General features: G+C 45.6%; 1 protein-coding gene across 2 annotated transcripts in view; it reads right to left on the reverse strand.

Moving 5' to 3' along the window:
* Positions 1-876: 876 nt before the first annotated feature.
* APEX2 (apurinic/apyrimidinic endodeoxyribonuclease 2) overlaps positions 877-10,158 on the reverse strand; it is a 14,330-nt gene continuing 5,048 nt past the window's right edge. For both annotated transcript variants that reach the window (XM_081808788.1, XM_081808789.1), the window contains 4 exons: positions 6,400-6,580; positions 5,711-5,857; positions 4,714-4,783; positions 877-2,148 (listed from right to left, as the gene is read on the reverse strand). In XM_081808788.1, the coding sequence (XP_081664914.1) occupies positions 1,240-2,148; positions 4,714-4,783; positions 5,711-5,857; positions 6,400-6,580 (1,307 nt within the window). In that variant the 3' untranslated portion in view covers positions 877-1,239. The remainder of the gene's footprint in view (positions 2,149-4,713; positions 4,784-5,710; positions 5,858-6,399; positions 6,581-10,158) is intronic.

The raw sequence follows: 10,158 nt of genomic DNA on the forward strand, positions 1-10,158 counted from the left end.
ATGAGGAAACCATAGATCACTTGTTGGTCTGACCAACCCATTTTACTGATAGGGACACTGATCCAGAAAGAGGAAGATGGCAGCCAAAAACTACACAGTGAGTTGCATACAAAGAGCTGGGACACTTGGCAGGTTTATATAAAATGGCTCCTTCCCAATGGTTTCAACAAAAATCCAGGGATTGACTCTTCACTGGTAGACCTGGAAACCCTATGCTCATGTAGCCCCTGAAGCCAGGAGATGGAATCAGCCCTAACTGAACTGCCTGGAAGAGAGAAATAGTTCCCCAAAACTCTGGAGGTGTTTTCCAGCACACAGAATCGATGTCCCCAATCAGTTATCCTCTCCTCTCCACAGTACCTTATAGAACAGGACCTAGCAGCTCTATTTTCCAAGGTGGGAAAGAGACTTGGCTATATTAGCAAGCAACTTTTTCAAGGAAATGCTCCCAATCTTTCCAGGTCATAGCACACAGAAAACATTTGCACACCCAGGTAAACTAATAATACTACTTGCCTAGGAGGCACTCTCTCCTGACATTTGTGCTCTACCTGTCAACTCTAGGGCCATTTCTTCCCACCCTATAACCCGTTTTGTGGCAACTGTGGGACACCAGTTGGGAAGTATTGGTTTAAGGCTATGCAACCCATCTGAGCTTTCTAACACCACACCCACCTCCCTTGCTGATCTAACCTCAGCAGTGCAGGGAACCTTTACAACTCAACAGAGCACCTTTATGGTAGTACCACTTCTCCTGCCTCCCCACTTCCTAGGAGTTGTATCGTCAGGCTACAGGCAGCTGGCAAACCTAGTGTTGAGATAATGTCTCTGATTCAACTTCATGAAGCACATCCAAAATGTCTACATGACATGGTGTGCTAAAACAAAAACACAGACTTTATTTAGGCACAGATATATTTCTCAGCAAGAAAGAAAAGGGTTTAAAATCAACTTCCTGGGGCAACTGGTTCCTGTGCACTTCTGACAGGAAGGTGGGAAGTGGAGTGGGGGAACTGGGTCACAGCATTAAGAAATAAGAAGCTCACCAATGAGGAGGAGCTAGGCAGGAAGAAGAGAGAGTCAGAGAGGCCTTAAAGGAGGAAGAGGAAAAGGAAGGGTTCTTCAGGAAAGTGGAAGAGGAGGAAGATTCCTTGGGGAAGAAAGAGGCAGCTTAGGAGGGAGCTGACTTCAGATTATGTACAGGGTTGACCATGCCAGACATCTGTACCTTGGGTTGGTTCAGCTGGGCCTGCTCCAGAGGAAGAAGTTGCAGCGGGAGGAAGGGTCAGTGGGAGGACCCTGGGGCCTGGCACACATATAGAAGTGGCGGCCCAGATTGGGTCCTGGCTTCTTCACAGTTCGCATCACACATGGCTCCCTGTGACCCCCACAGAGTGGCATGGGCAAGGGCCCCCCCAGCACAGACTTCCAAAAAGAAGTCCGTACCTCCTTCTCATCCTTGGCCTCTGAAGCATTGGCCTGTCCCTCCACCACTTTGGCCATCACCTCCTCTTCTAGAGTCTTTGGGGTCATGAGGGCACCCACACTAGGAAGCTCCAAGATAGGAGAAGCTTGGGGACAATTGGATGATGGCTGGAAGAAGCTTGTCAGGTTTTTCTGGCCTCTGCTGGAGCCAGCCTGACTTGGCCGAGGCCTGGTTGAGCGCACACGGGCTTTGTTTTGGTGCATCTGTACCTGGGTTTGTTTGCTGAGTCGCAGTGCTGATTGCTTGCACACAGGATCTTGTTTGAGACGAACTAGGAAGCGACGGATCTTGAGCTGGGTGCCTGCAAACTCGGGGAGGAAGCGGGTGCACAGAGGTGGGCACTGTTTTGCTGGCACAGAGGACACACTCAAGACTGCACCCACGGGACAATGGTCAGAGCCCATCACCTCAGGCAGCCGGAAGGAGTCCTGGAAGGTATCTATTACCAGGGTCCGGTCCCCCAACACATAGTCAAGCCGGGAGCCATAATTCAGATGGCGGGCACCACTGACTGCTGACCAGCAGGTGAATGCCCCCTCCTGCTTTGGCTGGAAGCAGCGGTAGCTATCAATGAAGGGCTGTACATGGGACCCAGCCTGGCATCCCAGGCTACTGAGCAAGCCGTCCATCCACTTGCGCCCTGGGTCCTCTTCAAAGCATTCCTGGAGAAGGGGGAGAGGGGTGAAGACAGAGGCAAAACTAGATGCCTAGACCTGGAAGAGACTTAGACTAACTGCTTCATTTTTCAGACAAGAAAATGTGATTGTTCCAAAAGAAACTACTACTCAGGGTCACACGGCCCAGAACTGGCAGAGCTGGGATTAAATGTCAAATCTGAAAGCTTGTCGTTTACTTAATCAAAGCAATTCTCAGAACTGCTCACCAAAAGGATGGAAAGCAGGAAGTTACAAGTGGTTACCTCTAGGAAGTAGGGCTGGGATTATGAGTTAACGAAACTGTTACCTTTTCATTTAAACCCTCTGGAACTATTTGGCTTATTTTGTGTGTGTCAAAGGCCTCATAGACCATCTCCTCTCTCCCCCACAAACTCCTCAGCTGAGGAGCTCCAGAAATCCATACTTAAATACTTCCTTTGGCTCTGATCTCCAATTCATCTTCATCCATCCATCCAATCCACCTGGCCTACCCACTCATTCAATGAAAAAAATGTTCAAAGAACATTGATTATGTGCCAAGCATGATACTAGGGACAAAGTGGGAACCTGAGCTTGTCCAGGGGACCAATGAGGCTTCCTTTCAGGAAGTGATCTGGAGCTGGAAAGTGAAGGCTGAGCAGGAGCAACCCAGGCAGAGGGTGTTACAAATTGAGAACGCAGCCTCTGTAATGGGCCCATGGAGAGGGGAAGCACGAACCCAAAAAACAAGGGGAGACCAGACTGGGGACCAGCAGACTGGCAGGAGATAATTATCATAGTCCACATAAACAAGAGATGATAATCACTTAGACTAGGGTAGAGCCAAAGTAGACAAATAAAAATGAAATTAAGAGATGATTTGGAACTAAAATCAACAGTACCCACTGATTAGCTGAATGTGGGAAGTGGGGGTAGAGAGGAAGGACAATACGAACATAATTCCCAGGCTTCTGGTTGGAGTAGCCAAGGGGATGATGGTGCCATTTAGGGAGATGAAGACTAGAAGAGCCAGTCTTTTGGGAAGTGGACATATTCTGCTATTTTGGAAAGACTGTGTTTGTCATGTGACCTGATACTATTAGTCTTTTTCTGGAAGGAAGACTGTAAGAAGTGCACTTGAGAGATCTAGGATAGTTCTGAACTAAGAAGAAAAGGCATAAAGTTATATGACACTATTGCAGGAAGCAGAAAGAACAGACTGAGTAAATGCCTTATGAGAAATAAGGTTGGAAGGGACTGAAGGCTCATACTTTGTAATGTCCATTCTCTTCCCTGTCACATCGCCACCACCATTCTTTCATTATCTCATTTCTGTTCATTTTCCCAACTGGGAGCCACATCTGTTTATGTGGCTCTTCTGCAAACTAATCCAAAAAGACTCTTCCTACAGCCCCTTCTTTGAGCCAAGCCCAATGCTGAGTTGGACTATGCCAGTGTTAAGTTACTGATTTGATCACTCCCCTCACGAGGCAAGCTAAGATGAAAACTGGCTTGTAGATTCTAAGGCAGTGGTTCTCAAGCCTGACTGTACAAGAAAATCAGCCCGGGACCTTGTAAAACATACTGCTACCCTGGCCCCACACCCAACAGATTCTGATTTAATTGGTCTGGGGCGGCACCAAGGTATTAATATTCTTGTAAAAGTTCCTTGTTCTAATGTGCTGTCAGGGAATGAGAACCACTGACCTAGAGGGACTCAAAGATGAAAGGTTCGTACAAAAAAAAGACAGAGGTACAGTGAGAAAAGTCAAAATGAAAGTAACTTTTTGCAATGGACTGAGAGAAGACAACCTGGCTGGAGTGGACGAAGTGTGTAGGGGTACATGGAAATGGGGATTAAAAAGCCTTCCACACCAGGCCTAGATGTTTTCTTTGCATTGCAGACGTAACAGGAAGGTATTGAAGTTCATGAGCAGGAAACAGTGTATTAGGGAAATGATCAAGGCAATGTGGAATTCAAGGACCTTGAAATCTGGCCCCCAAAGGACTTTCCCTCCCCATCTCCTGCCACTCACTTCCCTTCCCCTGTCAACCCCTACCAAGAATGGGACTTGCAGTTCACCATGCATACCAAGCAAATTCTCACCTTGCAGCCTTTGCTCAAGCTAGAATGCTTTGCTTCCCCCAGCCCCAAAGCTGTTTTACTCATCTTTTAAAATTCAACAATTTTCAGATGCCTCCCTAATGTCTACACTGGCTCAGGAATCCCATCTCTCCAGGCTCCCCTAGACTCCTGGCCTGCCATCTCTTGCTTCAGCCCTGAAGATACCTTTCTGTAATTGGCTGGTTACAGGTCCATAGCGCCCCACCATGCTGAAATCTTTGAGGGGCCAAGAGCCAGAACCGACTAGTAACTGAGTCCTCAGCACATGGCTCAGGACCAAGCCCAGGGCAAGAGAGTAATGTCTCCTGAATGAATGAACAATCCTCAGTGCTTTGAGAATAGCTGTTTCAAACTAAGCTCTGCTTTTCCATGAAGGAAGCTACCCTTGGACCCAAAATCCAGCACTGGCTGGCTTGCTAAAGAGAACCACAGTCAGAAGTGATGAAAGGGGCCTAGAAGAGCCTTACCAGGTTGACTGCATCCCAGTGGTCAATGGGGCGGTGGGCTGTATTCAGGTCACCCAGAATGATCACATGGCTAAAAAACATGACATGGGATTATCAACTAGACATTCAAGAAAGGGAAGCATTACTCCTGGCCCATTTACTTTCTTCTAGGCCCAAGAACTCAGATCAGCCCCTTCTCACACACTGAGGCCAAGGTGGGAGCCCACAGCAATGCACAGCCGCCTACCTCTCCAATCGTACTTTGTAATGTCCATTCTCTTCCCTGTCACACCGCCACCACCATTCTTTCATTATCTCACTCCTGTTCATTTTCCCAACTGGGAGCCACATCTGTTTATGTGGCTCTTCTGCAAACTAATCCAAAGACTCTTCCTACAGCCCCTTTTTTGAGCCAAGCCCAATGCTGAGTTGGACTAAAACCTTGCTACGTTTTATGCCTTACCAACCCAATTCTGATCCCCAAAGATGACATCATTCCCTCTCTGACATGATTGTCTCACTGATCTTTACTTAATGGCATCTTTCTGGTCCTTCAAAGCTGAGCCCAGGTACTTCTTTTAGGAAGTATCCCCTGATTACTCTAACTCACCCTCACTTTCCTGTCCTTCCCTGGGACAAGACTTTTCATTTGCTCCCAGGCACTTTACCTTCTTCTTCACCTCATTTCATCCTTAAAACTATTCTGTAAGGTAGGAATTCATACACTCACTTAACAAGAGAAAATAAAAGCAGAGCTAGCCTCGGGACTCATAGTGAGTAAAAGGAGCCAGGATAGGTGCTTAGAGGTATCTGAGTACAAAACCCATATTTGTATCACTTTACCTGGTCCTCACAGCTCATACAATGCAGAGCCCATTCAGGTAGGCATGCTAGTGTCTCCAACTAGGCTATAAAGGAACTCAAAAGACAAAGATCCCATATCCCTTCCAATGGAGCTTGACACCTAAATGGGTTGGGCACCTAGAACAAGCTCAAGTACCACCCAGGCTTACCATACCTGCCAGCTGCCAGAAGGGCTTCTGCTCGGATCTGCAGCAAGCGATAGAAGCGCATTTTAAAGGACAGCCGCTCAGGTTTCCCAGCATCCGCATGGGGGCAGTACACGTTGATTAGGGTCAAGGTCTTCTCTTTCCCTTCCCATGTGCTGAGGAGAAGAGACCCCCCACACACAACAAGAAAAAGTCATTTTCAAGCCTCCCTTCCCCCACACCATGTGGCTTCCACTTAATGGGTTACCTGTGGGACAGATGTGAAGAAGGGGACAGAAAGACATGAATGTACTGGCATGCACAGGACTTGGGGACTGACTATAGGTAAGGCAGGGAGATGGGCATCTAGGATAACTCCCAGGTAAACCAGGTGATGGTGCTGCCATTCATGACAGGACACCCAGAAAGAAAGCAACTTGGGGCAATGAGTTGCCAAGTTGCCTTTGAGGTGCCTGTGGTAATAAGAGAGCTGGACCTTCCAGCCAGTTCCCCACTGTAGAGATGGGGAACTCAAAGCTCAGAGGGGAATATGATTTGCCCAAGGTCATACAGTGAGTAACCAAGCCAGAACTAGAGTCCAAGAAAGGCAAACATGGGACATATTCCACAATGAATATGTTTGTAAGGTGAGCCTCAGAATCACCACACTAAGAGTAGAAGCAGCAGTGCTCAGCAACAGGGGGATGTGGGCTATTACCGGATCTTGTGTTGTGTGAGGAGGGCCCGGCCCTCACTATCCAGAGCCCGAAGCTCCTCTTGGGTGAATTCATCCACGTTTCCATAGCAACCCACGTCCCCATTATGAGTGGCAAGTAGGCCACTCAGGCCTTCTTCAGCAGCCATGGGGGTAGCGCTGTCCTTACAGAAGGTGGCTACACCTGGAGATAGACAGGATACTCTGAAAGGGCCTAGAAGCCAACAGCCTATTGCACAGCTTGTTGCCCCCACATAGGTCACGTAAGTCATCCTCATCTATTGTGGCTATACTGACAACTCTCCCAACTCAAGGGCCATGGATGGCTCCCGAGAGACTGAGGCAATTCTACTCACACCCTGGAGTCTCAGTTCCTTCATCTAAAAAAGCCAGAGGGAGCACCTGGATGGCTCAGTCAGTTAAACATCTGCCTTCAGCTCGGGTCATGATCCCAGGGTCCTGGCATGGAGCCCCGCACTGGGCTCTCTGCTCAGGAGAAAGCCTTCTTCTCTCTCTCCCTCTGTTGCTCCCCCTGCTTGTGTTTTCTCTCTCTCTGTCAAATAAATAACATCTTTAAAAAATTTTTAAAAATTCAAAAGCCACAGAACAGTGACAGCTAATAGTCTAAATGTTTTACATGGACACATTGTTAAGTGCTCAAAAAATGTTAGCTATTATTATCACATGGACTAATTTGTTTAATCCTTATACAGGCATACCCCAATATATTGTGAGTTCAGTTCCAGAACACCACATAAAAAATATTGTAATAAAGCAAGCCAAATGAATATTTTGATTTCCTAGTGCAGATAAAAGTTATATTGTTACTATACTGTAGTCTATCAAATGAGCAATAACTTTATGTCTAAAAAAACAATGTATATGCCTTAATTAAAAAATATTTTATTTCTGGAGGGGGGAAAAGATGGCAGAGGAGTACAAGACCCTATTCCAGCCAGTCCCCGGAACTGAGCTGGATATCTACCAGACCACCCTGAACACCCACAAAATCAGCCTGAGATATAAGAAGATAGATCTGGATTTCTACAAACAGATTATCCCAGGCGGTTGCTTTTGAGGTACGAAGGCGGGAGCCATTATTCCGAGGGCAGATATTAGAAAATAAACGGAAGGGGGAGGGAGCTGTCAGGATCCTGCCCGCTGGTGAGCAACAGCCTCCCCCACTGCGGACCAGGCACAGACTCGCAGACTGGTAGCGGCGGGGAAAGGACTTTAGGGAAGCCCCCTGGACGAAAACCCGGAGCAGCAGGGCCACAAGACATGAAATTAGAATCAGAGAAAGAAGTGACACCATGAAACATTCCACTGTCAGAATTATTGGAATCCCTGAGGGGGTGGAGAGAGAGAGGACTAGAAGATATATTTGAGCAAATCATAGCTGAGAACTTCCGTAATCTGGGGAATGAAACAAACATTTGTGTCCTAGAGGCACAGAGGACCCATCCCAAGATCAAGGAAAACAAGCCAAGAAACCGGCATGTAAGAGTAAAACTCGCAAATCTTAGAACCAGGGAAACCATCTTAAGGGCAGTTAGGGGGAAGAGATTCCTTACGTACAGAGGGAGGAACATCAGAATAACGTCAGACCTATCCACAGAGACCTGGAAAGCCAGAAAGGCCTGGAAAGACATATTCAGGGTACTAGATGAGAAGAACATGCAGCCAAGAATACTTTATCCGGCAAGGCTTTCAGTTAGAATGGATGGAGAGATGCAGAGCTTCCACAACTGGCAGAAGATGAAAGAATATGTGACCACTAAACCGGCCCTGCAAGAAATATTAAAGGGGGGTCTATAAAAGGAGAAAGACCCCAAGAGTGATATACAACAGAAATTTCCAGGAACAATCTATAAAAACAACGTCTTCACAGGCAACATGATGACAATTAATTCATATCTTTCAATAATCACTCTCAACGTGAATGGCCTAAATGCTCCCATAAAATGGCACAGGGTTGCAGAGTGGACAAAAAGACAGGACCCATCCATTTGCTGTCTACAAGAGACTCATTTTGAACCTGAAGATACATCCAGACTGAAAGTGAAGAGATGGAGATCCATCTTCAATGCCAACGGACCTCAAAAGAAAGCTGGAGTAGCAATTCTTATATCAGACAAATTAGATTTTAAACTAAAGACTGTAGTTAGAGACACAGAAGGACACTATATCATTCTTAAAGGGTCTATCCAACAGGAAGATCTAACAATTGTAAATATCTATGCCCCCAACATGGGAGCAGCCATCTACATAAGCCAACTGTTCACCAAAATAAAGAGTCATATTGATAATAATACGTTAATGGTAGGGGACCTCAATACTTCACTCTCAGCAATGGACAGATCATCAAAGCAGAAAATCAAGAAAGAAACAAGAGCTTTGATTGACACACTGGACCAGATGGACCTCATAGATATATACAGAACATTCCACCCTAAAACAACAGAATACTCCTTCTTCTCAAGCACACATGGAACTTTCTCCAGAATAGACCACATACTGGGTCACAGATCAGGCCTCAACTGATACCAAAACACTGAGATTATTCCCTGCATATTCTCAGACCACAATGCTTTAAAACTGGAACTCAATCACAAGAAAAAATTTGGCAGAAATTCAAACACTTGGAAACTAGAGACTACTCTGCTCAGGAATGTTTGGGTCAACCAGGAAATCAAAGAAGAACTTAAACAATTCATGGAAACCAATGAGAACCAAAACACATCAGTTCAAAACCTATGGGATACTGCAAAGGCGGTCCTAAGGGGGAAATAAATAGCCATTCAAGCCTCACTCAAAAAAACAGAAAATTCCCGAATTCACCAACTAACTCTGCACCTTAAGGAACTAGAGAAAAAGCAACAAACGATGCCTAAGCCACCCATTAGAACAGAAATAATATTAGAGCAGAGATCAATGAATTAGAAACCAGAAACACAGTAGATCAGATCAAGGAAACTAGAAGTTGGTTCATCGAAAGAATGAATAAGATCGATAAACCACTGGCCAGACTTATCCAAAAGAAAAGAGAAAGGACCCAAATTAATAAAATCATGAATGAAAGGGGAGAGATCACGACTAACACCAAGGAAATAGAAACAACTATTAGAAATTATTATGAACAACTATATACCAATAAACTGAGCAATCTGGATGAAATGGATGCCTCCCTGGAAACCTATAAGCTGCCAAGACTGAAACAGGAAGAAATTGACAACCTGAATAGGCCAATAACCAGTAACGAGATTGAAGCAGTGATCAAAAAGCTCCCAGAAAACAGAGTCCAGGACCGGATGGATTCCCTGGGGAACTCTCCCAAACATTCAAAGAAGAAATAATACCTATTCTCCTGAAGCTCTTTCAAAAAACAGAAACAGAAGGAAAGCTTCCAGACTCATTCTATGAGGCCAGCACTACCTTAATCCCCAAACCAGGCAAAGACCCCATCAAAAAGGAGAATTTCAGACCAATATCCCTAATGAATATGGATTCCAAAATCCTCCACAAAATCCTACCTAATAGGATCCAACAATATATCAAAAGGATCATCCACTATGACCAAATGGGATTTATCCCTGGGATGCAAGGGTGGTTCAACATTCACAAATCAATCAATGTGATAGAACACATTAATAAGAGGAGAGAGAAGAACCATATGGTCCTCTCAATTGATACAGAAAAAGCATTTGACAAAATATAACATCCTTTCTTGATTAAAACTCCTCAGAGTATAGGGATAGAGGG

This window comes from Leptonychotes weddellii, chromosome X (genome assembly GCF_054177405.1).
Source record: "Leptonychotes weddellii isolate Sample4059 chromosome X, ASM5417740v2, whole genome shotgun sequence".
Classification (NCBI taxonomy): domain Eukaryota; kingdom Metazoa; phylum Chordata; class Mammalia; order Carnivora; family Phocidae; genus Leptonychotes; species Leptonychotes weddellii.